The following is a 27,729-nucleotide window of genomic DNA, read 5'->3' on the forward strand; positions in this document are numbered from 1 at the left end:
GAGGTGTTCTGAGGTTTAGTTAATTACTTGGTATAATGCAGTCTGAGACATTGAAATGAGAAGGTGCTCTATGTACAGGCTTTTGTTCATCCTTGTTTATGTGTTGTAGTCTGCTCAAAAACATTAAATATTTTGCAATAGGAGTGGGCTAGTGTTTGGACCAAAAGGCTGAGAATAAAGGAGGGTCTTGGGATATAGTCTGGCTGGAGCGAGACTCAGCATCTGATCTTGGGCAGAGCTTTGTGTTTCAGCCTCCCAAACTGCAGATCAAGAAAAGGCAGAACCTTACAGAAAACAAGCTATAGGCTTTGGAGGTTGAACTGTATTGGATAAATGCATTAAGAAAACAAGAACAGCACTTTATGTATAACTAGCATAAAAAACAGATTATTTTGATCATTTTCATTATGTGATCAAACAGACCCTCGTGTTAATTACTCAAAACCTCCCTGTTTTCCACAGCCCACAGAAAAAGTGTCACTGACACCTTGAAAGCAACAGGAACCACATCTGTTGCAAACACTTCATGCCTTCCTTATTTCTCTCAGAGGAAGTATGTGGCCTGTTTGGCAAGTGCCGTTCTACATGATAGGGTGAAGTTCACAACACTCTCATTAGGCTGGCTGCTTCTCGACCTGATCAGTTAGATACTGCAAGCAACATGAAAACTCCATCATGCCTGCTCCTTTCGTGAAACATCCTGCAAAGTGGAATACCATGCTCAGCATTTAAAGGTAATCATTCCTCTGATGCTTTCAGGATAGCATTCTCTGCGTACTGGGCCAAACCTTCCAGTCCTTATTCAAGCTAAAGGCAGTTTTGTCCCAGTAACCAGTGCAGGATTTGGACTTTAAATATAAAAAGCCATCAAAGAGAGAGATGCAAAAGGTCCATTGGATCATCTAGTCCCTCTCCTTGCTGGTGTTTGTAAACATGAACTGAGCAAAAAGAAAAGGAGTACTTGTGGCACCTTAGAGACTAACCAATTTATTTGAGCATAAGCTTTCGTGAGCTACAGCTCACTTCATCAGATGCATAAAGTTGCATCCGATGAAGTGAGCTGTAGCTCATGAAAGCTTATGCTCAAATAAATTGGTTAGTCTCTACGGTGCCACAAGTACTCCTTTTCTGTTTGCGAATACAGACTAACATGGCTGTTACTCTGAAACATGAAATGAGCGTAAATTATATATTTCTATGAAAAAAATCTTAAAATAAAATGAGAGAGGCAGACAGATGGCCAATGGTGAAGCAAACGTTTGCATGCGATAACCTATGAGAAACACCACAGATATAACAGCAGGTTCATTTCTTAAACTCAAATTGTCAGGGATTCACAAATGAGGTTTCTCTGTGTTTTGCATGGTACTTGGATTTCACCATTTGTGCAAACTAGTAAAATGTGTTGTTTCAAATGTATTTGTTATGGAATAATGAGTGTGCTGAATAAAAGTGACACACTCCCCTATGTTTCCCAAAGATGTGTGGGATTTAGCCATACACTTTCCATGATTACTTCTTTGCAGATGCAGGGGTTTAATAAGCAGTTAATGGAGAAAAAACACCCAGCATATTATAAATGATGAACCATGGAATTCTTCATTTGAAATGTGCTCGTTTGTAAGCAACTTCCTTGGAGAACTGGGATTAGTCATGTTCTTGCTTTGGGCAATATCTCTTGGGCATTCTGAATATATCTTTGAAAAATCTCTGGGAAAAAGCAGACTACTTTCAGATATGCAACACTAATTGAAGTACCCCAACATGACATTGTCTTAAAAATAGATACTGTTTGTGAAAAAAACCGAATGGTACATATATTTTGAGCCAAATTTAGATCCATTTCTGCAGTTGCAAATATTTGGTACAAAACTGTGCTCACAATTATTTGGGCCCACAATTTAGGTTGCTAAGTCCCGAGTCCTTCAATGAGCTCGATATGGCCTGACCCCTGTGCCTGTACAGAGCCCTGCTGAAGTCAAAGGTGCTCTGTTTGGCACCATACGGAGAGCTAACTGCAGGATCGGGGTCGTAGGTCTTTAAATACCTGAGCTGTGGGTGCAATCAAGAAGCAAAATGCCAAAGCAACCTGAATTGCGCTTTCAGAAAATTGTGGCCACAATTATTTGCAGATGTAAGGAATGCTATGGGACTGAAAATGCAGCTCTTATGGTGAAATTCAAACTTTCCCATTAGAGCCTGAGTAATTGGTCTCTGTGTGGGGAAAGCCACTACTAGACCTGCAGACAGACTAAGTGGCATCAGTGCAGCACCTCAGTGGCTACCATGCCTATGGGTTGAAATGAGATTAATACAAGAGTTTGAACAGGTTATGAACAGGACCATCTGACAGGGTTGCCTACAATAGCAGGGGACAACTTGATGACCCAGGAGGTCCTCCCAGTCCTGTTCCTAAATAGCAGCTCCAGCAACTCCACTTCCCTATGGAGGATATTGGCCCATTGGAGCCATGTAAGCATAGCTTCTATAATCGCGCCTTACCCTACATCCAGTAGGCCTCTCTGTGCCATCCTTTTTGAGACGGGCATAGAAACCTGCCAACATAGCACATAGGGGATGGAACCCTGTGTGTTTGCTCTGCCCATGTACCAAGCTTACACAGGGTTTACATGGTACAAAATGTCTGAAGTAGACTCTCCACTCTCGGGTGAATTTCAGCTAAACAATTACAGTTTCATAGGCATTTAGTTAGATGACAGAGAATCTGCTCATCCATAAGGCCACAATATGTGCTGCTATGCAATTTTCTGCCTGTCTTCTAGTGGTGTATGTTATATGCAAAATTCAGGAAAAATAGCTTAGCTTATTATATCTTGATGCAGCGCACTGTTTGTAAGTACATACTATTTATCTGCACAATCCATTTATGTACTGAAGAACCATGTCTACCACCCTTTATTTAGATCACTGGTTCCCAAACTTGTTCCGCCGCTTGTGCAGGGAAAGCCCCTGGCAGGCCGGGCCGGTTTGTTTACCTGCCGTGTCCGCAGGTTCGGCCGATCGTGGCTCCCAGTGGCCACGGTTCACTGCTCCAGGCCAATGGGAGCTGCTGGAAGTGGTGACCAGTACGTCCCTCAGCCCGCGCCGCTTCCAGCAGCTCCCATTGGCCTGGAGAAGCGAACCGCAGCCACTGGGAGCCACGATCGGCCAAACCTGCGGACACAGCAGGTAAACAAACTGGCCCGGCCCGCCAGGGGCTTTCCCTGCACAAGTGGCAGAACAAGTTTGGGAACCATTGATTTAGATGAATGAAATACTACATAAGGCTGCTACCCATATACTCTGGACTCCCTTGAACTTACTTAAAAATACAACTTGGGAGCTGCGGTACAATCCAGGAGCAATTTGAAAACACAAACACGTCCCCTCTGAACAGCTCCCTTCCCATTTTCAAATGCCTAGGAGGAAAGAGGAGCTTTGGAACATGCCCCGAAGTGCACAAAATGTGCCGTTACTCTGGATAAGTGCATAACGGCAAACTATATTGTGTGCCAAATGAACTGAAATCCAAGGGCTGCTCTTTGCACTTTGGATAAGTGAATTGTGGGAAAGAGTCATAACTTTTCACTCACTTCCCAAATTATTTATTTATTTTAAAACAACTGTCATTAGTGGCAGTGAAATTTAACATGGAAAATGTCACTGAGATATATTGTAAAAAGTTGCTGTAGTGACATAAAAACCTAGCTCTAATTGCATGAATGCACAAAACTTTACGTTCAGAACTTTTTAGTTTTCTAAACGCCAGGTTCTGCCAACTTTAGCCTCACTGAGCAGTTACCTGAATAGGTGAGTAGTCCCACTGATCTCAGAAGGGCTACTCGTGGAATAATTTGAAAACTAGGAGGAATAATCAATTGCACAAATACAAAATGGGAAATGACTGCCTAGGAAGAAGTACTGCACAAAAGGATCTGGAAGTTATAGTGGATGACAAACTAAATGAGAGTCAACAATGTAATACTGCTGCAAAAAAACCAAACATCATTCTGGACTGTATTAGCAGGACTTTTGTTAGCAAGACATGAGAAGTAATTCTTTCATTCTACTCAGCACTGATAAGGCCTCAACTGAGCATCACATCTCAGGAAAAATGGGGACAAATTGGAGAGAGTCCAGAGGAGAGCAATAAAAATGATTAAGGGTCTAGAAAACATGACTGATGAGGAAAGATTGAGAAAATTGGGTTTGTTTAGTCTGGAGAAGAGAAGACCGAGGGAGGATATGATAAGTCTTCAAATACGTAACAGGTTGTTATAAAACAGAGGTTGATAAATTGTTCTCCTTACCCACTGAGTACAGGACATGAAGTAATGGGCTTAAACTGAAGTAAGGGAGATTTAGGTTAGACATTAGGAAAAAAATTATGACTGTAAGGGTAGTTAAGCCCTGGTAGTTAATTATCTAGGGAGGCTGTGAAATCTCCATCTTCGGAGGTTTTTAAGACCAGATTAAATAAACCCCTGTCAGGAATGGTCTACAGAGTACTTAGTCTTGCCTCAGTGCAGGGGACTGGACTAGAGGACCTAGCAATGTCTCTTCCAGTCCTACATTTCTGAGATTCTAAGAAGGATGCAGAAACTGGCCATATGTTCTTAGTTTCAGCAGAATATACAGTTGCCTAATGTGCACATTATATTCAAGAGGTATATTCGTCGCTATGCACAAAAGTCTTACATACAGCTCAAGTGAACAGTTTTCATTTCCAAAATTTGTAAACCTGAACATTCAAGAACACTCTACATATCTTAATGTGGGGTTTAAGCAACATAACTCCCACTGAAGTGAATGAGAGTCATGAGACTAAAAAGTTTTCATATGTTTAAAGATGTAGGGTAAAATTTTCATTAGGGTCTAAGTGATTTAGGAGTAGAGCTTGCCGGGAATTTTTTGACGTCTTTTGTTGGAAAATGTTGATGTGTCAAAACTGAAACTTTTAGTGGAAACATATCAATTTCAATGAAACTTTCACTGAGAAGGACTCTCAGGAGCAGAATGGAATTTCTGGTCAAAATCTGAGAGGGAGAACGGAATTTCTGGTCAAAATGAGAGATTATCTAAATCTAGCCGATTGTGAGTATGGTCAGCAGACTGTGGCCCCAAGATTTAAGGTGTCTTTGAAATACCTAATGTAGATAAGATCAATGAAATCAGCTTTTTCTGCACAGTTCACAGACTGTTTGGTAAATACAGTAGGCACTGTGCTTAGGATTTTGTTAGGGCCAATCCTGTCAGTTTCTCAGATTAACAGCCGGAAAGAGATAAAAATCATCTGATTTTAGGTAATGGTGTCAGGACATTTTGTTTTGTTCTATTTTAAACAAGGCATTACTTAACGATTCTGACTGTGAAACTAGGCTGTAACATAAGCCAACGTCTGACTAATGGTGGTTCTATTCTATTCAGTTCTAGGTAGGTTCTTATAACAGGTCACAAAGGAACTTTCTATATAGGGGTTAGAAGGAACTTTTTCTACAGCCAAGTTCCATAACTGCTCACTGCAGTGTTTCATGCATCTTCCTCTTAAGCATTTTGTACTGACAAGACAAGATACTGGACTAGATGGATCCTGGTTTCGTCCAGTTTGGCAATTCCTATGTTACTATGGGACCTTTCAGAATCAGAAAATTTTTGAGCCATTCTTTTTTTCTTTTCTTTTTTTTTTTAAACTTCTTTGAGCACCTACAGCAAGACCAGAATTGCGTCAAAAGGAAACTGCAAAACAATTCTTCCTGTACTTGGCAATGAAACATCAAAGCCAGCTTTGACAACAGATACGTCAATCTAATCAATTGCTTCATCACTTCAGAACTCCAAATGTTGAGAAGTACATACAAACAGAAAATACATGAGTATATATTCACCGTTTAGCTCTGACTTCCTATTATGCTAAGGTAGTGGTAATGGAAACTTTTGCTTTGTACAGTACTTCTTAGCAACTTCCCTAGTTGTGGTTTTCTGCTATTCCCCTGATAAAAGCACCGAAGTGGTGAGAGTTTTGCAAATAGATGCATGTAAAACATGCATGTAAAACATCAGCTTTCAAAAGCCAACTATATAAAAACTTGAGAGTCTGAAATTGGGTCATTTTTATGCATTGGCACAGTGGGTGCTATCCTGAATCCCCTTTTTATGTCTCCTTTGTTTTAGTTCTGAAGTGCATTGATGAAAATAAAGAGAGCAATGGGAAATACTATGAAAACAACAAGAGCCTCGGCAGAAATAAATGTGCCACCCCAAACTGGTAAGCACTTTTTAATTTCTTTGAGGAAAAAAGTTACTGGAAGCCCATGGTACATTCATATATGCATTTTTATTCACTGGTCTGACATATGAAAAAGTATGCTTGAGTGTGCTATGCAAGACCGGAGGTGTACAGTATAAGGTGTTTACTTTTAGGTGAGTTAGAACTCATTCTCTAGGAGTAATTTTTTTAAAAAATTAATTTTTAAAAACAATTGCCCTTTAGTAGCACTCTTTGTGATGAGCTTCCCACAATTCAGGAGGCCCGGATCTTCTCCATAAACAAGAAATTGCACATTTCGGGTATTTCCTGTGCATGTTTTACAAAACCTATTCCCACATTTTGCTTTGCTCAGGTTTTGTTGGTTTTAATCCCAATCTGGGAATCCTAATAATAATAATTCTGCACTCACACTGATCATTTCAAACATTTGCACCAAAATTAATATGCAGCCAACTTTCCATGCTGCTAAAAGTTATATGAAGCAATGACACATTTCAAGGACGGCAGCTACCAAAGGGGGTGGGGTGGGGGTTAGGTTGTCAACTGGCCCTACATAGACCCACAGGGAAAAAAATGTATAAGGCCTCCCACTATGCAGCCTGGATTGTGAGTCCAGGTGGGAGGGGGAAGAGACTCGTGGCATTGCTACTCCACACCACAGGCAAGTAGGTGAGGAATGGGCAGAGCTAACATGCCACAATGTGCCGGCCAGCTGGCACAAGGGGGAAGTAAGCTAGTCTTATAGAGGGATGCAGAAAATTACACCCCCCTCAGGTGCAAAAAGAGAGTAGGGGAAACAAATATGACTCTGAGTCATACTCCTTTCCCAGGGCTTCTCCGAGGATGGCCCAACTATGTGCCAGTTCTTCCTCGGGGCAAGGGATCAATCTGGCCAAGAGGGGCAGAAGCTCCAGCACTATTTTTAGCACAAGCCAAGAACCAGCACGTCTAAAGTATCGACGTTTTGGGAAGCTGAGCAGCTCGGGGATTGGTAATGGCATAAGGAGGAAGGTCCCCAGTTCAAATCCAGTTTAGACTGATACTTACTGAAAGTTGTTACTGTCAGATGACTGGGTTCGTGGTCTGTGTGAAATGAGGTGACAGTCCCAGTCCAGTTCTTTGCAGAGGTGTCCAACTTCCATTCAGTGCCCTTGTTGGTCTTCCCAACAGAAAGCAAGAACTGAATGGCCTTGAAAAATGACCTATTCTTTCTCTCATAATCACGGCCCTTTCAGGCTGGCATTGGGGAACACTGAATAGGTAGGGCAGTGAAGTTTGCATTGTTACTGACCATGCTGTACTTGTTCGGTGGATACACCCAGGACTTTAGGGCTTGATCCAATGCCCATGGAAGTCAACAGCAATCTTCCATTAACCGAAACAGGCATTGGACCAGGCCCTTAGTCTCTATGGCTGGCAATCCAGCATCTTTCAGACAATAAATTCACATTGCCAAAAACTGAATTTCTCCCTCAGTCGGTGTTTTAATGGAGTAAAGGGTTTCAGGATTCGGTCCACAATTTTATAACATTTTTAATACTTTGGAAAAAATGTTTCATCCTGGCTCATTTCAACAAGACACCAGTGATGCTGAAACGGAAGGAATGAAACAGAAGGGTGAAGGAAAGAACACTGAAGAGGAAGGAAAGGCAAAGTGGACCGTTACTTTGAGTCTGACTAGCTGTTCTGAGGTGATAACCTTTGTCTTCTGAGCCTTAGTTTTCCCTCCTATTCGGACCTGCACTCAGGTCATACCCCTACACTTTCCCTCCGCCCCCAGCTTTAGTGCTGCTCAATGCGCAAGCAACAGAGGATCTTGTATTTTAAGCACAGCACTAAGCTAGGGGTATTGCGTAAGTGGCATTACTCTAGCAGGCACCTCTGAGTCACAATTCTTCCCCTGCTTCCTCCAACCTGTGCCAGCAGGATGTTGCCAACTGAGCTGTGCCAGCCAGAAAGCAAGGGTGTGGGTGTGCCAAACCCGTGAAAAAATGCTGAAATTGGGACTGTTTTTGGCTTCATTGGCTTGTGAATTGCTTGTTGACTAGTTTTTGGCTTGTTGCTTCTTTTTGTTGATCGGCTTCTGGCAAGCGGGGGCGGGGGGCGGAGAGAGAGAGTCAGGGGTGCACAGCGGGCCCACCACAGTCCCAGACCGCACACCAGGGGGATCGAGTCACATAGAGTGTTGGCATTCTTAGGGATTGGTTTGTTTTGGCCTTGTTTTGAAATGGGATTAGCTTGATTTTTGGCTTATTGTGAAAGTCGGGGTGCTAATTTACCAGGCGAAAGTTGGCAACTGTGTGTGGGACCCAGGCTTTGCCCATTCTTTGCCCCTTCCTGCCCACTTACTTCAGAGAGGAAATCTGCTGGTGTGTAGGTAGCCCCAGTGTCTAGGTAACCAATGCATCGGTGTTACAGGTATTATGCCCCCTTACTTCCATATATGGGTGCATAGTGCAAGTCACAAGATAGTCCTTATTGAGCAAGGTAAGGATATGACTATGCTACGGCTGGAAATAAGTCTCCCAGCCTGGGACCACATACCTGTGCTAGTGGGGCTTAGGCTAGCCTGCTAAAAATAGCGGTGTGGCCATTGCAGAATTGGCTAAGCCTTGGGCTAGCCACCCAAGCTAGGAGCCGGGGGTCGGGTGGATCCAAGCTTGCGTGACTAACCAAAGCTGGTGCCACAACATCCGCACAACTATTTCTAGTGTGCTACCTGGAGCCCTGATAGCATGAATCCATTTACCCGGCCTGGGAGGCTGACTGCCAGCTACAGTATAGACGTAACCTAACATATTTCATCTTTAGCTTCATGCCTCACAAGACATCTAGGGGATATAGGCACTGTTCCCTCTAAGCTGTGTGCGTGTGTGCACACAGATCCTAAACCCCGTGCACACAGTGAAACACTGCACGCACAAAAATTTGCACAGAAGAAATTTTTTGTGCACATGGTCTGTCAAAAATTAGAGGGAACATTGGATATAGGTATCTAAAACAATCATGCACCATGTATTCGGGCATAAATACTGTAGAGAGAGCACCTGATTCAGTGGAAATAACTGTTCTTAGATTTTCTCTTTGTAACTGATGGACTGTTCCATTTTAGAGACTTCTTATATAACTAACAAACTGCTAAGGAAAGGATGGGTTTCAAAAATCTCACTCAGGTTTTAGTTTGACATAACCAAAAGCTTTTTGGGTGGGGCTGGGCCAAATGTATCAGATCCCTTCAGAGCTTGGATTAGGGGCAGAAGCATGGGTTGTATGGTCCCTGCATTGAAGTACCAGTTTTTGAATTAGCCACTGGCAAACCCAAGAGTGATTTTGGTTTTGCAAAACCAAAACCCAGGAAGGTTTGGATCCAGATTTCATTTTAAATGGAATCCCAATGTTTGTGAAATAGGGGGGGCAGCTGGGAGGGTTCAGATAAATTAGGTTATTTTGTACCATCTCTAGTGTAAACACAGGCACTTTAAAAGGATGTAGCTGGTGCTATGATCACACCCCCCGGTTCAGAACTAGCAAATTAATGTGCAAAATTGAAACAAAAACAGAAGACAAATAAATTGGTTAGTCTCTAAGGTGCCACAAGTCCTCCTTTTCTTTTTGTGAAGACAAAAGAGTATGTCAGATAAGTACAGATCCTGCAGCCTAGAGACAAAGTAACACACCCCTGGTGCATAGCAGAATGCAGGCCACCACGTAAGCAAGCGAGAAGGGCTGATAAGAACAGTTAGTTTTCCACTACATATCTCAGTATGGAAACTAAACCTTGCATGAATAGCTTCATGATTTTCAAATGTGATACTAAGATACTTTCATAAAATGCAACCAGTTTAAGCAAATGCCATTTAATTTGGAACTGTCACTTGTCACTTTGCTTTGGTAGTTCAGGGCAGCAGCATGCATTTTTCAGTGTATCAGTGTATTCTTCCCTATAATTTATCTCCTTGCATTTATTTAGTTGGGGATTGGTCCTGCTTTGAGCAGGGGGTTGGATTAGATGACCTCCTGAGGTCCCTTCCAACCCTGATATTCTATGATTCTATGATTTCTCTGCCATTCCTGAAGAGGATTCTACATTATGCACTATATACACTAAGTCAGGTCTTGTAAGACTAATGTACAAGGCAGCCTTTCACAGACATCGGGATTTGTGAACTTCTGCTGCATAACAGAAAGGTAATTTGAGGCCAATTTAGGATGACCAGATGTCCCAGCTATATAGGGACAGTCCCGATTTTGGGGGATTTTTCTTATATAGGCACCTATTAACCCCCATCCCTGTCCTGATTTCTTACACTTCCTATCTGGTCACCCGAGGCCCATTCAGCTCTTAGTATCATTTTAAAATTATACAATATATCAAGCATACTACACTAGGCTAAAACCTGGGAGTTGATCCAAGAGCACATCCTGGGGAACCCATCCCACTTAACTCATTGGTACTGGCACGAGAAGCTTCTGACACCATTTACACACATGCAACATGTTGATCAATTCATTCCTCCTTTAGAGCTTGACTCTGCAAGTCCCTATGCAGAAGAATCCTTGTGCAGAACCTAAGGTTATCCTTAAGAAACCTTACTGCTCCTAACTGCCTAACAGGGCTACTTCCAAACGCGACGGTTTACAGGGCCAAACTCTTATAGAACGGCAATCTGTCCTTTGCTGAAGCATCCCCTAAATATATATCCACTAAACAGATCATCTCTCCCCTGGGCTCTGGTGTGAGAACAAGTATCCATCCAAAACTGATGTAGAAATTATTGATTTTTTCAATTATTTTCAATCCAGCAAGGTACCCCACCCACCAGCCTCAGTAATATAAGTATAAGAACAAGAATAACCTCTCTCAGCTCCTTCAAATCCCTCTTCCTCAAAGCCCACTACTTTTGGTTCGCCTTCCATTAATATTATTAATTGTCATTATTACGAAGGATTATTTGCAGAGTGGTATTGCCAGCCCAACTCCCTCCTGGCCTTGGTTCATGATGCTGGCCCCAGATTTTAATACATTGTGTGGGTTAAAAATTATCTAAAGAGGAATTAGAAAGAAACAGACCTAGCCGGAAGTATGTGTGTGCATGCAGGTGTGTGTGCGAGCGCACACTCTTGTGACCTTCCTTTTCCATTCCCGTAATGCACTTTGTTTCTTGTAATCCCTTTCTGTGCAAAGTTGAACTGAGACAGCAAGCGCGCCACAGGCCAGGGAGCGGAGTCTGTCGTTGTTAAATAAAGAATACTGTCACATCACATTATTTGAAAATATGGTCAGTAGCTGTAATTTACACTGGTTTTGAGGCAATCCCCATTACAGCAAATGGGCACAAATTGTCCCTGCCAGAACCCAGCAGAGGCTGCTAAGACCCGGGTTAGGGGAGGGGAGCAGGTAGTGTTTGCACCATCATCACCCTCGCCAGGTATTTTGCCAAAGAGCAATTTTAAATTACCACCAGGGCCCCAATGGAAGTCACAATGTACCATGCCGCTCTCTCCCCACCTCTTAGTGCTTTTCTGGCTGGCTCCAGGCCCCTCAGTAGAGGGCACTGCAGTTGCCTTCCACTGTCACAACCTTTCTCCATGCAGAATTTCCACCACTCAGGAAACCTGAACTCTGGGGTATGTTGGAAGAAGCCAGCGCATCAATCCCCATATCAGCACTGTGTGCAGAAAGATCCCCAGTAAGAGTTTGATCCTAGGAAGCCCTGAGAAGCCTCTCACTGGGAGCTGTAGAAGCTTGGTACATTTTGGGTTCAGCCCTGTGAAGATGTGAACACTTGCAGAGCGTAAATTCAGTTCCTGCTTCACTTGCAATGCAATTCTGGACTGGTGCAGGACGTTCCTCCCAAACTTCCTCCTTTCTGACCTCAGTTCTCAGAACTATGTTTGTGTGTGAATGAGGAAACCACACGAATTTACTTTTCCTTTTTTTAAAATGAAAAAGCCTCTCTTCCATCACCACGACAGCTGCAGTGTGGGGGGGTAGGAGCGCCATGCAGCCCATTAGTTACTCAGTCTAGTAACAAACCATAAACGTAATAGGAAGGAGACACTGATTTTCTGGTTTCCTATTATTTTATGAAAAGTTCCCCATCTTACTACACTTAAGGAATCTATTTTTGTACCTTTGAAAGTATTAGTAAAGACATAACGCAATGAAAGATCCCTTTATCTAATATAATACACCTGATCATCAGCATTACTCATATTGTAGTTTAAGCCATTCATGCATGATGGTATTATTCAAAGGAGGCCATTTCCTAATACTATGCATATTTATTCATTTTGCTACTTTCAGACTGAGTCTCTTCTTTCCATATGGTAATTATTAAACAAGGTCAGTCTGCAGAAGGTTTTGGCTAACTAGAAGTAAATAAAGATCTACAAACTTACAGGTGCTCCTGTTCATACTGGTGTACAGTAGGTTTTGAGGGTGACTTTCTGAAGACATCCACCCTAGCTATGAATTTTATAATCCTTTAAAAAATTACATTTTCATCTTTTCCCTAGGTCAGGAGAGCGATATCCTTGCTGTCCTCTGTGATTATCCCTCCCCAGATATAAGCCAGCCAATTTTTCACACAGGAGAAAAACTACGTGTGATATCAGAGTAAGTTGTTCCTTTTTAAATTAACCCTGATACAGCTGATGTGAGATAGGGAACAGCTTCTGGTTTATGCATTTGATGCTAGACGAATGCTGTGGTTTTTGTTTCTATTGAACAGGAGAACGTTCAAGGCCTATTGTTGCTGGGAAAGCTGCTTATTGCTCAATGTGCAGTTCCAGATGGAGCGCCTCCTTTCAGGCACTCACATAGAGCTCGATTCTGCGAGTGCTTAACTCCCACTGGTAACTCAGGCCACCAGCACCTCACAGGATTGAGCAATGGGAAATTCCAGGTGCTGAGTCAACAGGGCCCAGTTCTAAAATGTGGGCTCATCCTGCAGGATATAAAATGGGATTACTTGCATGAGACCAATTCAGCTTTGGATAGGCATTTGAGTACTTAACCAAATTGAACCTATTTTAGAGTTGGGAAGGAAAAAATTCTTTATCCTTTACCAAACTTTTCCCATAGGTTGAAGGTCTTTGGACTTTAGACGCCTGTTTGGACCCTCAGATAGAGATTACCCTGAGCCATGAATTTCAGATCTGGATCCAGATCCTACTCATCACTTTCTCAGAATTCTGAGGGATGCAGACTTACAGGTCCCATTCTGACCCTTCCCTAATGTATTACAGACATACAGACAGTTCGTCCCACACACAAAGACATATAGAGCCAGATCCTCAGCTGGAGTAAACTGAAGTCAATAATCCTGATGATCCGCTATGCCCATATTTCACAAGTAGTGGAGAGTAGCAGCCAGAGGAACTTGGCTGTGGCTCCTTGATCTTTGTCCACCCAGTCCTGACAAAAATTAGAGAAGTAACCAGTCTCCTCTAACTTTCATGAGTGGTACAAAGGACCTTACAACAGTGGAGGATCTGGGTCGTGGTGCTCTGTCAACCATTCCCCATCTGGATCATGCCCTACCCTGGATGTCCCATAAGGAGAAGGGCATATCAGGGGAGGGACCCTGGCATAGCAGGTGGAAGAGCTTCCACCAGCTTTCTGATGCTAGAATGTTTCCCTACATAAGGGCAATTGTCCATCATTGTGTAAATAGTGCTAAATGGTCTTAGCAGACTGGAGATTCCAGCCCAAAATAGCTATGCTGATTTAGATCAGCTAAGGATCCTGCCCATATATATATACACACTGTACATATGCTTCATATAGTATATAGTACAGTCTAACTGTTAATATGGAACTTTGAAAACAAGATACACGTAGCACATATTTTTGTTTGTATGTTTGTCTGTTATGTACTGATCAACAAGTGCCGAAGTAAGCATTAAATGGAAAGTTCTCTTCCTGTTTTGATTCAGGTATAGTGCAGAAAAAAACCTTGCAATGTTCTGTGCAAATAGGCACAACTCTCCTAAACTGAAGATCTATTCTCCCCGCTGGGGTATGTGTGGATGTCAATGAGAGCTATGGGTATGCATACAATAGCAGGAGGTACAGTCTCTCTCAGGTCATTCGAGAAATACACCTCTCCGGGAAAGAAAAGGAGAGACGCTAGGTTGGTTAGAGCAGCAGTGACAGGAGAGCTGCCAGGTCAAACTCAACCGTTCTATGCTGCACACATTGCTCCTGTTATGATATTTTTCTAAGCCTTTTATTCAAACAACTCTGTAAAGGAGAGACAGTTCACAAGGAATAATGCTGAAATCACCACACTCACTTGGAACTCAAAACATTGCTGGTAATCATCTGCATGAGTCAGGGCAGCAATACAAAACACAGAATCTACTCAGAATAGATTACCTGTAATGATCACTAGTAACTGGAGATGGTTAACAGTGTTAGGTAAGCAGTGCCAGATTGGCCCCTGTGAAGATATAAGGAATACCATTCCGTGGAGGTCAGAGGCCAGCAGTTGACTTACTGGCTGGCTGATTACCCTTGCCCACTGCACCTGGAAAAAGACCTCCAGCTTAACTGGCTGATCCTCATCAAAGGAGGAGCAGGAAATGGAGGGCACTGCCATACCTCCCGGAGGCTGGAGCTACTGTTGGGAGGAACTGCTCCCAGAAACAAAAATGGACAGAAGGGAGACTGCAAGAAGTCCTATTATCAAAAGGCTCTGAGGTAAGAGCCAGGAACTATGGGTTGAGGAACTTATGCAGGGGTGAGAGAGAGATTAGCTTGTTGAGGAGACTGGGGCAGGAAGAGAGAAGAAACCACAACAACTGACTCTGCTGAAAACTATCTTCCTTGGATTGGGTGAGAAGGTTCAAGGCAGAATTCCCCCAGCCAGAACTGGCTCATCAAGAGCAAGCTGGGGTCCAGTTGGAAAATGCACTATGAGACAGACCCCAACCTCTTAGAGCCCCTCACAGTCCGCTCACTCCCTGGACATCATTCATTAGGGGCAGAGTTAACTCAGGGTGGAGGTCCTAGTTTGGATAAAAGAAGAAATAGGAGTCTACTCAGGAGAGACTTTTTTCTGGGCAAGGTTTTGAGACTGAGGGGGTATTTTTTAATTATTCTTGCCTAACTGGATAATAAGAGGATATGTGAAAATACCACGAGTAAAGTTATTCTCATGGTATGTTTTACCTCACGTAGAAACAGGATATCCCAAAGATTTCACACACTAAAACCCTGCAGCCTTGAGATTTCCAGCCCTTATTGACAGAGTTGGGTGATGCAGGTAATTATCGAGTTCGGGGCAGGGTTACTGAACCAAACTGAACCTTCTGAGGTTTGCCATCACTGTTGCTCACCCGTGACAGTAACAAGAATGCCAAAAACTGGAACCTCTTTCTTATTCTCAGTGGGTTCTATTCACTCTCAGCATACACACTCAGGGCTGGATCCTAGGCTGGTGTAAACTGGCACATCTCTGCTGATTTCAACAGAGTGATGCTGATTTACACAGCAAGGCAGAGCCCAATGCTGATTTTCACTCTAAGCACTGTGATGAACCTTCTAAAAGAACTTTCAAATTGCATGCAGTTCACAGTTGCAATAGAGATACAAAACCTCAGAAAACAAGGGGGGAAAACAACGGTTATTATCATATCTGTAACCCCTTCCATTAATGACTTAAGCTTCACACCATCCCCGTGAGAAGTAATATCGCTGTTGCCTTCTAACAGATGGGGAAACTGAAACACAGGTAAGTGAGGGCTTGTCTTCATGTACAGCGCTGCAGCTGTGCTGCAGTAGCACATTAGTGGACACGCTGTACGTCCCGGGAGAGCTTCTCCTGTCATCACAGTTAATCCACCTCCCTGAGAGGCGGTAGCTATGTCAACGGGAGACACTCTCCCACTGACATAGCACCGTCTATGTGGCAGGATAGGTTGGTTTAACTGTTTCGCTCAGGGCTATGGATTTTTCAGTAGTTACACTGATATAGGTTGGTAGCGTGGACCTGGCCTAAGTGATTTGCCCAAGATCACAAAGAAAGTTTGATGAAGAGCCGGGAAAAGAACTCAGGTGTCTCGACTCCCAGTTCTATTGCTTCAGCCACCAGGCCGTCCTATTCGTCAGTGCCTGACCTGCAGTTCATTGAAGTAAATGAAAAGATTCCCACTGACAACAGTGGGCTGTAAATCAGTCCTATTAGACTGTAAATCCAATCTCCAACTAGACTTTACTAATGCTCTGTTTCTAGCTGTAATAAAGATGTTCAATATGGGAAACTTATTTTTGACTACAGGAATAGGTTTCACTACTTAAGCAGCAAATGGAACAAATTTATTGTTTAATATTTAGCTTATTTCTGTGACCAATTTAAACAATAATGCAGCAAACAGTGAGATTTAGAAGATGAAATAATGTGAACAAAAGAAACGTAGATCTATGCGTGTGTTTCTGATTACTCAGATTAGTTAACAAATATTGCATGTTAGCCCATTTTCTGCCTTAGCATGTTTCTAAAATGAAGGCAGGCTCCCCAAACACATTTGACCACACTCATCTTCTTGCTTTGACAGTGAAGGAGGTTGGTGGAGAGTCCATTCCCTCACTACAGGTCGAGAAAACTACATTCCAGGAAAATGCGTAGCAAAAGTTTACCATGGGTGAGTACATGCTTTCTCCACAGCATTCCAAAACTACAGGTGCTGCTATTTCACACATACCATAGTTTATAGTATCAACATTTCATCCTTAATTAGGGGCCCTAAGTACTATCATAATCCAAATAGTATAATAACAACGACTACCACCACCACCACCAGCAGCAGTCTGCTAGGAAAATCTACGTCAAGCAGAGATGACCTGAATTAAATATCTACATCTGAATTTCTTTTCACTTTGGGGATATTTCAATCCAGATCTAAATTTAGCAGCTGTTTTTAGCAAAGCAAAACTCCAGTTCCAAACACGCAGAAAAACTTCTGATCCACTTCTGGATTCAAGCTGCGAGTTTTGGGCACATCTCGAATTTTAAGATACTGATAAAAAGATCCAACTTATAAGAACTCAGGTGAAATTCACTGCTATGCACAAGGCCTATGCACTATTTAAGTCTCAATTAAGACAATGTGGCTTGAGTGGGTCCCTGGGCTGGTCTTCTGCACAGGGGTGAATTCCCCCCTGGTGAAGGAAAACTCAGTTTGAGACAAAACTGGAGTTCATATGAAAAACAGACCAACTAGAATAAAAGGGAAACTTCAAAAGGCTAATGAGATCATTCAAGAAGTGAATCCCTGCACATTAGAATAGATACTGAAGGTTCAGAGGTTGGTTACTGCCCTCAGCCCCAACTGAGGAAATCCATTAAAGCATCTGCCTAAGTCTGTCACTATTTAGCAAAGCATTTTACCTGCTTAACTTTAGGCATGTCCTTAAATTCTATTGACTTCAATGGGAATTAGCCCATGCTTATAGCTAAGCATGTGCTGAAGCCTCCTACCGAAGGTATTAGATACCTGACAGTAGGTGGTAGAGAAAATCGGCATGCCCGGTTCTACTCTCCCTCCGGTAAAGCCCACTGAATTAGACTGGTGTAAAACCAGAGTAAAGTGAGATCAGAATCTGACCTAGCATATGCAGAATAATTACACCTTTGTCCATGGATTAATAAATGTGGGTAATGACTCACAACAATAAGAGGTTTAGTTATTTAAACTCAGTGACTTTGTTTAACACTAGTAAATGTTAGTGTTTCAAATTAATCAAGCTTGAAGGGTTTTTCCCTTTCTTATAGGGCCATTCTTAATGAAAGTACTGGCATGAGTGAGAAGAGCAGATTTACCCCATAAACTGAGAAATAATCCTGGGAATAGTTAAGAAAGCAACTGCAGAAGGTTACAGTGTCATTTTTGCAGTCACTTTTCTAGCTAGTCTTGCACTTTAAGGGCCACACGCTGCTCTCTTTCTCATCCATGTCATTTTAGAACTTCTTTTCCTGTTTCACAGTTGGTTATTTGAAGGGCTGGGAAGAGAAAAAGCAGAGGAACTTCTACAGCTTCCTGACACCAAGGTTGGCTCCTTCATGATTAGAGAGAGCGAAACCAGGAAAGGTGAGAAAACATAACATTCCCCCCTGCCCATCTCAGACTGCGACATCTCCTTTCAACTGGGCTTTCCATAGCTCTTAATTCTCTGCCTTTTTCACTTCACACACATCAGTCCAGAATTCTAAACCATATGTAATAAAAAAACCCAACATATTGCACAGTGCAACATCTTCAGCAATCACCTACATAACAAGCAGTGCTGGAAACATGGAAAACTACGGCTTTGGAGAGTTCCCTAATCACTGGCACATACAAAACATTTAAACATTGTTTATTTGGGTTGTAGCACCCAAAATGCCCCAAGGTCACAAGGCATTTCAAACAGAGAGGAAGACCCAAAGGATGGGCAAAAGGGTCCCACCCTTTGCCACAGTCCACAAAGATGCACAAAGGTTGGGGGTGGGGGTGGAAAGGAGCGTAAAATACATAAAGAGTAACTAAACACACTTCTTATTTAGATGTGTGGTTGTTTTGTTTTAAACTAAACACTTGACATTTTCTTCTGACCATCCTTCCATCACCAGACTGGTTGGTCAGAAAATGGGCTCATCCCCTAAGGAAAATTTAAACTTTTTGTCAAAAAATTAAAACCTAAAACATTTCAGCCAAAACCCAAAAAACATTGATTTGGGTGGTGCCTCAGGGGAGTTGTTATGTGGGTATCTCACACCTTCATTCTCCTCTGTAGGCTCGGCTCCCTGGCTGGACTACATCTCCCATGATGCACAATGGTCTCCTCTTTTGCTGAGCAATGCATCAAGGTGTCCCTGACCATAGTATTTCATGGGAGATGTAGTCTGGCTGGGGAGCACAGTTTTTCACTTTTTATGTGTGTGTTTTTGACAAAGCATCAGAGTTTTCCTCAAACCAGACTCTTTGTGAAACATTTTGACAGTAAATTAGGTTTTTGACAAAACACTCTTTGGAAATTTTTCATCCAGCCTGAATTTAAATCGCCTCTCAGCAATTCCCAGCTTCAGTTCTAATGAGTGTACTCTTCCTTCTTAACATTCGGTCCCTTCCCTCCTCACAAATGAGTAGCTCATTTATAAGTTTGATAGCAACACAAAGTGTTTTCATTTTACAAACACACAGAAGTTTCACACCCAGAGGGAAGGATGGTGAACAAACTTTACTGAGTCACCTTGCATATTTTTAACTTTGCAAGGTGCAGGGTGATGGGCACAGTAGAAGAACATGAATAGAATAGGGCCCCCTCTGGCCTGTTAAGGAATGGTATTAATGGGTTTCAAAGGGAGTGTCCATAGTAGTCCTCCTGCTCACATGGCTCCAATATAGAGTTTCCAACAAGTGCAGGGTGAAGAATTAAATGTGAAAAAATTCTCAGAGCTCCATGGAAAGACAGCAAGGGGAAGAAATTAAATAAAAAACAAACAGGTGGGGATTTTCAAAAGTTCCTAAGGACTCTCATTCCAATCTAACTTTTTTGGGCCCTTTTGAAAATCCTACCAACAAGCATAAAGGAAAAATTGTTGGAGCTTTAGAATGACTCACTCACCTTCAGGGATTTAAGGCTGTAACTGCTGACCCACTGCTCCATCTCTCTAGATCTGAGATCTATAAATCAGAAAGGTCATTTCACCTTTTTCAGATTCTTCCAGGGCACACCTGTTACTGTGGTACCACATTTCAGAGCTGCTCTGGCTTTAGTCAGCATCCACAGAGGTCTGTGAAATGAGCCTTTGTTTTCCTAGGATTGTGACTACTTGATGTCATTTGGTTCTCCGCTTTCTGCAGGATTATATTCCTTGTCAGTCCGGCACAGGCAAGTGAAACATTACAGGATCTTCCGCTTGCCGAATAACTGGTATTACATCTCTCCACGGCAAACATTTCAGTGCCTTGAGGACCTTGTGAATCACTATTCAGGTAAGTCCCTTGAGACTTGTAACTGCAGGAACACAATAGGTTCCACCAGCAACTGTAAGATATCATGCAGTGCATGACACAGGGGGGTCCTGAGACATGACTCAGGATCTTAGGTGTTACTGTAGTACAAAATAAATAATAATTAATAAGAGAAATTTGGCTTCTGCCCACTGTATTTTTTTTTACTTCACTTCATACCTCAATTCATATCTCCCCCGTTCCTCCACTATTAATCCAGCAGAAAGAAAGACTATAGCTCAGCTGAGTACAGGCAGTACAGATAGACAAAGCCATGTTAAATGAAACGAGACTCTGATAATGGTTACAGCTAACACTGTTCAATGTAGCACCACAACAGCGTTTCCCCCCTGGAATGATGTGTCAACTGTATTAGCTTGTTCACACCTACCATACTACACAACCTTGTTTGTATCAGTGCATGCTGGGAAAATTAGTCAGTTTCTCTGTTATTGCCTTAGCTGCTTAGTTCTGGATTTATATTACTGTAACTCAGAGCAAATATGGCCTAAGACCTCAAAGTTTGTGTAATCATTATGGACTAAATTCTGATCTCAGTTTTACTGATGTCAGTCCAGAGAAACTACTTTGGTTTTAATGGAGTTACTCCAGATTTATGTCAGTGCAACTCAGATCAGAAAGTAGTCTTATATCAAATACCACAGTTAAGTAAGTGCTGCAATGACATCATATGAAAACCAGAAAGGTTTAAAATGAAAGAGGAAGAAGGACTGGAATAAACTAATCACACCATACTTGTGAAGAATAAATGGTTCTAGTCTTTCAATTAATAACAACAATGAAATCATTTAAAAGGTGTGAAGCCACAATATTTGCATAATGCTGGCCAAATTGAAATACTGTGTGTAGGCCAAAAAGCCTACTTTTAAGAAAGGAAGGAAAATGTTCTGTTTAATGACTTGTATGTTGATGTAGTAATGTGATAAAAGGAATTTTTTAGACCAGTCTGTGGAAGGAAGCAGTAATAAACTTGACAGGATACTAATCTCTTTTCTGAAATGTTTTAGTTAGTTGATTTTTCCCTTTTTTAAAAAAAAATATTTCTGTAAAGAAAGGACATGAGAATCTGAAACTTTATAATCCATAACATCTGGATGGCAATGATCAACATTTTGTCTCTGAATGACTTTCGCCTCTCTGAGAATATATAAAATTGATAGTGAAATAAGTGTATGGAAAAAACCCCAGAATTTACCAATTACATAGTGCTATTCATTAGCACAGGTTAGAGCAGTCAAGGGGCAGCTCTACTTTGTACATTGGAATATTTTACAGTATTCACATGTGGTGAACATGTGTTGATGCTTTGGTTGGGTAAGTTACACATGATGGACCTGATTGTCTGCCGCTTTGTCTTTTGCATAATCATGTACAGCAGTGCAGAGTGAGAGCAGAGTAGGTGGAAGTACTACCCAGTCAGAATGGTAGCATTTTACACCCATGTTGTGCCCTAATGGTGAATGCACTGGCCTAGGACCAGGAAGACCAACATTCAAATCCCTGGTCTCCCACAATTTTTTTGTGAGACATTGGGGAAGTCAGTCTCTCTATGCCTCAGGTGCCCACCTATGAAAGGGGGAATAACAGTCCTTCCCTTCCCACAAGGGTTTTGGGAGGCTAAATGCATTAACGATGATGAGGAGTAAAGTAATGGATGCCATACAAATACCTCAGTGAGGTGTAAGTGACTATGCAAATGGCAAGGCAGTGCAAAATCCGGCTCTATTTCTCCAAATCAACACCCCTCTTTTGTCTGATATACCCAGTCAGAGTCCACATCCTTCTACATAACCTCAACAAGCTATGTGATACAAGGTGCTTCTGAATACCAACACTTTAAGAATATAACTAAATCAAAAGCCTCATTATACACATTTAAACTGTGCTAGAATCCTGTATGTGCTCTTCTCAAACAGGAACCTAATTAGGAATAGAACTAAGCTTCAAGAATACGGCATAGTTATCAACTTGCCATGTGTATATTTCAATCAATTCTGCCCCAATGCACTTTACTGCACCAATATTCCCTCTAATTTTTTACATCCATGTGCAGAATGAATTTTGTTATGTGCACCAATATGAGGTGATGTGTGGTGGGGATGGGGCCGAGGAGTTCAGAGTGTGGGAGGGGGATCAGGGCTGGGGCAGAGGGTTGGGGTGCTGGGGGGGGAAAGAGGGCTCTGGCTAGGGGTGCGGGCTCTGGGGTGGGGCTAGAGATGAGGGGATTGGGATGCTGGAAGGGGCTCAGGGCTGGGGTAGAGGTGTGGGAGGGGGGTGCGAGCTCTGGGGTGGGGCCAAGGATGCAGGCTGCCCCAGGGCTGTGGCGGGGAGAGAGGACTCCCCTCAACCCTCTCTCGCCGCAGCAGCTCAGGGCTGGGTGAGAGGTACCTCTTTTGGGCTGCAGCAGCTCCGGCAGGCTTGGCTGGCCCGGGGGAGAGGTGCTTCTCCCCAGCAGCTCCGGTGGATCTAGACCGGGCCAGGGGAGGGGCTCCTCTCCCCAGCAGCTCCAGCGGGGTGGGGCAAGGCTGGGCTGGGCCCAGCCGGACGTGGGGCTCCTCTCCCCAGCAGCTCCAGTGGAGCTGGGCTGGGCTGGGGGAGGGGCACCTCTCCCCGGCTGCGTGGCCCTTGATAGTCTGCTGCATGACCGTGCAGCTTATGGAGAACTTAGCTGCATACCATCATTGCCACAAATAGATCTGTTTTTTACTCACTGTGGCTACTATTCACCCTGAGCCCAAAGCCAGCACAAGGTTCAACCACTCTCAAAATAGGGCTTAGGTGGGAGATAAGTTGTGCACAGGCCTCGTATGGCCTTATGCTCAGGGGTGTTATCATTAATAGAAAGGGTGTAGTTAGCTCTAGAAAGTCTGATGCCCTCAGCAGTTATACTGGAGTTATAGCAATGTAAGAACTGTGGTAAGCAAGTAGGCTCAAACATAAGTAGCAGCATGTTACAATAAAACAGCTAGTAACAAAGAACAAAACCACCTAACACAGTATGCCATAATGTAATTCAACAATTGTATGCCACAGTGTCCAGCGTCTAAATGACTATTCTACTTACCACACACTCATCTCCAAGAACATTTAGTGAAGAAAACATTGGTGATGGCAAATGAGATGCTATTGCGCAATATTGGATAACTCATCCTGTATTGGTTTCTTCATTCAGAGGTACCTGATGGTCTGTGCTGTACCCTTACAACACCCTGTCTTGCTCAGTGCACGAACAACAATGCAGCAAGGAACCAAGAACCGCCTGTCGTGATGAGGAACAAAAACTTCAACTGGAAAAACATTCACAGGTACCACATCTTCCATACAGCATCTGAGTCTACATGCTTATTTTCAACATGTTAAATATATACTTGCAATTACAGAAAATAATAAGAAACTATTCACTTCTGCTGATGTCAATATTAAGGCTTAAGGCTGAAATTTCCCAAGCCACTGAAGGCTTTGTAACAGGGGAATTGGACATCCAAATCTCTCAGGTGACTGAACATTTCAGTCTAAGTGTTCACTGATGCAAATTTTGCTGCATTTAACTGCCTCCACGGGTTCTTATTGGCAGATATAGGGCTCCTATGGGTAACGTGGTTGACAATGAAGTCTGCCAAGGATATTCCCCAGTAAAGACATACACACACAGTTTACACTGGCTGAGAATCTGGCCTACTATATCTAAGAATGAATCCACTTAATCTGAAAAAGCTTCAGTTTACCCAAATTGCAGCAACACAGGCCACCATGAACAAATTATCCCAGATTTCAGCTCTCTGCACGGGCTCCTAATTTAATACAGAGCCCAGTTGAATGCCTTTCATGATATTCAAAGCCCTCCATGGGATTTGTAGAACCATGAGTGGAACTGGAGAAAGAGGGTCATGTTTCAGGAGGGAGATAGTTTGGCATCACACCAGCGGCTCAGGTAGGTAATATCAGACAAAAAGCAAGCCTTTCAGCATAGAACACGTCTCTAGGCATGCTCTGTAGAGATCTCTTTCCTACAAATCTAGTTGCCTGTAGCTAGATCTAGCCACCTGAGAGATCACCTCTCCCTCCACAACTAGATCCTACCAAGGCAGTTACTATCCACCTAACTTGTGCTGCTGTCAACCAGTGTGGGAGGGGCTCATGAAAGCATGGAGCTGGGCTTGGACAGAGAAAGCTACTCCCACAAGAAATAAGAATGACCATACAGAAATAATCATTTTAGAAATACATGCTCAACTCATTTCTTCAATTTAACCTTCTCTCAATAAGCTATGCAGCTCCCTCCTCTCCTCAAAACAACCTCATTCACTTGCTCACACAGACAAAACCCATACACTACTCAAGCTATTTCTCCTACAAGCTGGAAAGAAAGATTTTCGTTCTTTTTTTCTGTATTTTATATATATCAAAGTTGCTCAGATATTACTGTGATGAGGGACATTTAAGGAAACAGATGAGACACAGAATTGATCACAATCAACTGTGAGCCAGGAGTTTTCTTATATGCAACCATGTAGCACTAACAAACTAGTAAATCCAGTATACGTAACTTTTTTTTTTTTAAGGCTGCAGATAAGTAACGAAGAACCAGAAAACACACTGGCCATGGATGATTCCTGTCTCAGCTATGGCCTCAGGGAAAGTATCGCCTCTTACATCTCCCTAGCAGGGGAGGACAACTCTTCTTTTCTGAGTACTAGAAAGAAAAAAAGCCAGTCTCTCATATACACTGGAAGCAAACGCAAGAGTACCCTCCATTTGCCAACTACATATTATGAAGAATGAACCTGAGACAGATGCAGTCCACAGAAAAAGAACTGAGATGTAAGAGCAAACCATGATTACCAGGCAGTCCTACCACAGCTGAAAGACACGCATACCAGCGGATGATCAAAGAGGAGATTGAAGGAAATGAAGCCAAAATTAATGCTGGTTTTGTCTTTGTATGTATTTTGAATGTTAACCAGATACTTAAAAAAAAGCAACCTGTCTCAGTACTCTGTATGTAAATAATAACACACTGCACCTTTAATTTGCTCATGCACAGGTTATAATTTAAGTTGAGAGAGGAACTCTAACTAAAAAATGATAAAGTGAAGCAAATGACTACTCAACAAAAGGTGAAATCACTGCACCAAGGGCCAGAGCAAGGTTTGGGCACCACTTAAGACTCACTTGAGCCTTCATACTAGGCCTTATGTTGGCACCATCCTCGAGAGAGAATATTACATAGTGTTATTTGAAAAGGATGGGTTTGCTGTTCATCACCTTTTCGGCATCACTAGAAGACTCTCAGAAATAAGGCTATTCTCTTTTGGATGCAAAGTTATTTCCATTTCTGCTGCAGAGAAATCAGGAGCTCCCTGGCTCCCCAAAGACAATTAAAACGCAGCTGGTATCTAGCTTCCAAGAACTGCTTTGGTGACACTGAATCTAGACTGAATTTCGTCGTCTTCGAAAAAAACAAAACAAACCTGCTCTTTGCAATGGTTTAACCCAGCTGCTGGCAATGCCAAGTGAAATCACAAGACAGAGTAATCTTGGAATTGTTCTTCTCAGTGAGCTAAATGGCTTCAAAGTGGATACACGGTTGTAACAGAGTAGAATTCAGCTGCTCAGACCCAATCTAGTAATATATACCAGGAAGCAAAGGTTTTAAAGTGAAATATGTTCAGATTAGGTCCTACAGTCACAGTGAGTTGCAGTATGTCTGAAATTTGTGTGAAAGTGCTCAGATTTCAAGTTAATTTCTTGAAAGCTGCATATATTTATGTATAATATTTATATTAAATGCTTTTTATTTTAAACTATATAATAGTTTAGCAGCAACAGGTACAAGAGATTTTTTTTCTGAACATCTTTTCTGAAAAGATACATGAAATAGCAATAAGAGAGGGGTTCCCAAACTTTTTAACTGCATAACCCCATTTTAATGAATTTCCTGCCAGGACCCCAGGCAGCATGGAGGATACCATTTTGAAGAGCAAAATGGCGTCCTCCACACAGCGTGACCGCACACACACCATATGTGAGGTCACACCACAGAGAGGATACCATTTTGCTCTACAAAATTGCATCTTCTGCACACTGTGACCTCATATGTATGGTGCACGTGAAATCACTCTGAGCAAAATGGCATTCTCCATGCATTGTGACCTCTCACATGCTGTACGTGTAAGGTCATGCTGTGCAGATCAAAATGGAGTCCTCTGCATAGTAGGGATGGCTGTGACCCCATCAGCTGATGGCACGACCCCATTTGGGGTTGCAACCCACAGTTTGGGAACAGCTGCAATTAGATATTACCTAAAGCCATCTAGTGACCAATAGATTGAACCATCATAGACTAGAGTATCTTCTGATGCATTTGTGTCTTTTTTTGTATGTCTGTAAATGAGATCACAATCTGGCCTTTTGAACCCTGATTTTCCAGTGCCTTCAGCTTCCGATAGTCATTTACACCTGTAGGAATAAAACTGTACCCATGTACATGAATTGAGATTTTTTAATTTAATACAGCCACTCTGCATAGGTCTAAATGACTATCCAAGGTAGGGAGCACTGGAGAATTGGGTCCTTTATGGATATCTTCTGTACTTGTCTTTTAGCACAATCTGTGTATGTCTGTACTTTTTAGATCCTATAACAGATCATCTACACTAGTGATAAAAGTTCACAGTGATCGATGTAAACAGTCCATAGTCTGATTAAAAACATTTGGGAACGTTAAAACGTGAATGTAACTTACTTACAAATAGTGACCACCACAAAACAAAATGGACTCAGGAACTCTAGATGTTTGTACACTCTAATATATTGCTACTAAAGGGTCCGGCTCTTAACCAATGAAGCATATATGTGAAGCATTACCATTTTCTAAATCACGTCTTTGTATTTATTTCCCATTGAAATAAAATGTAATCGCTATTTAGCGCTATGTTAAGTTTGTTGTCTAGGGTAACCTGAGGGATCATTAGCATATAGGCATTACAACACACACTCTTAGCTTACTAGCACACGCCCCTCTTTGTGTGTGAATATTTCAAGAAACTATTTTAATATTTACAGTACAGTAGTGAGCTGTCAAACTCATTCTAATGAAAGGGACAAATTACATTTTAAATTACGGTTTGATGGCCTGTACTACAAAGTTAGGATCATACACCACCCTCCATCCACAGCAGATCTCTCTCTGATACGTCAGGGTTATGCACAAAGACAGAGGAAAACTATATTTTTAGTTAGGCCTTGTGTAAAACTTTCAAAAGCAGGTAAGTTACTGTGGAGCATAAGTCCTAGTTCCAAAGTGACTTCAGTGCATGTGTCTCATCAAAAGTCCCTTGTCTCTATCAAAGTTCCACTAGTTTAACTAAAGGTGGAATAACTGACTTAGTTATTGCATGCAGTGTAGTTCTAGCCATGTTGGTCCCAGGATATTAGAG

General features: G+C 42.3%; 2 protein-coding genes across 3 annotated transcripts in view; one reads left to right on the top strand and one right to left on the bottom strand.

The window, feature by feature from the left end:
* TG (thyroglobulin) overlaps window positions 1-27,729 on the bottom strand; it is a 204,143-nt gene that overhangs the window by 52,790 nt on the left and 123,624 nt on the right. The gene's annotated exons all lie outside the window — the stretch shown is intronic.
* SLA (Src like adaptor) lies at window positions 557-27,214 on the top strand. Of its 2 annotated transcripts, XM_073330073.1 has the most exons (8): window positions 557-734; window positions 6,172-6,265; window positions 12,788-12,887; window positions 16,832-16,918; window positions 18,261-18,364; window positions 20,120-20,251; window positions 23,463-23,595; window positions 24,853-27,214. In XM_073330073.1, exons 2-8 carry the CDS (start codon window positions 6,187-6,189, stop codon window positions 25,070-25,072), a joined length of 855 nt encoding a protein of 284 aa, XP_073186174.1. In that variant the 5' UTR covers window positions 557-734; window positions 6,172-6,186; the 3' UTR covers window positions 25,073-27,214. The 2 variants fall into 2 exon arrangements, with proteins under 2 accessions (XP_073186174.1, XP_073186175.1); XM_073330074.1 differs by lacking the exons at window positions 557-734; window positions 12,788-12,887 and having other exon boundaries at window positions 6,187-6,265.

Source organism: Lepidochelys kempii, chromosome 2 (genome assembly GCF_965140265.1).
Source record: "Lepidochelys kempii isolate rLepKem1 chromosome 2, rLepKem1.hap2, whole genome shotgun sequence".
NCBI lineage: Eukaryota > Metazoa > Chordata > Testudines > Cheloniidae > Lepidochelys > Lepidochelys kempii.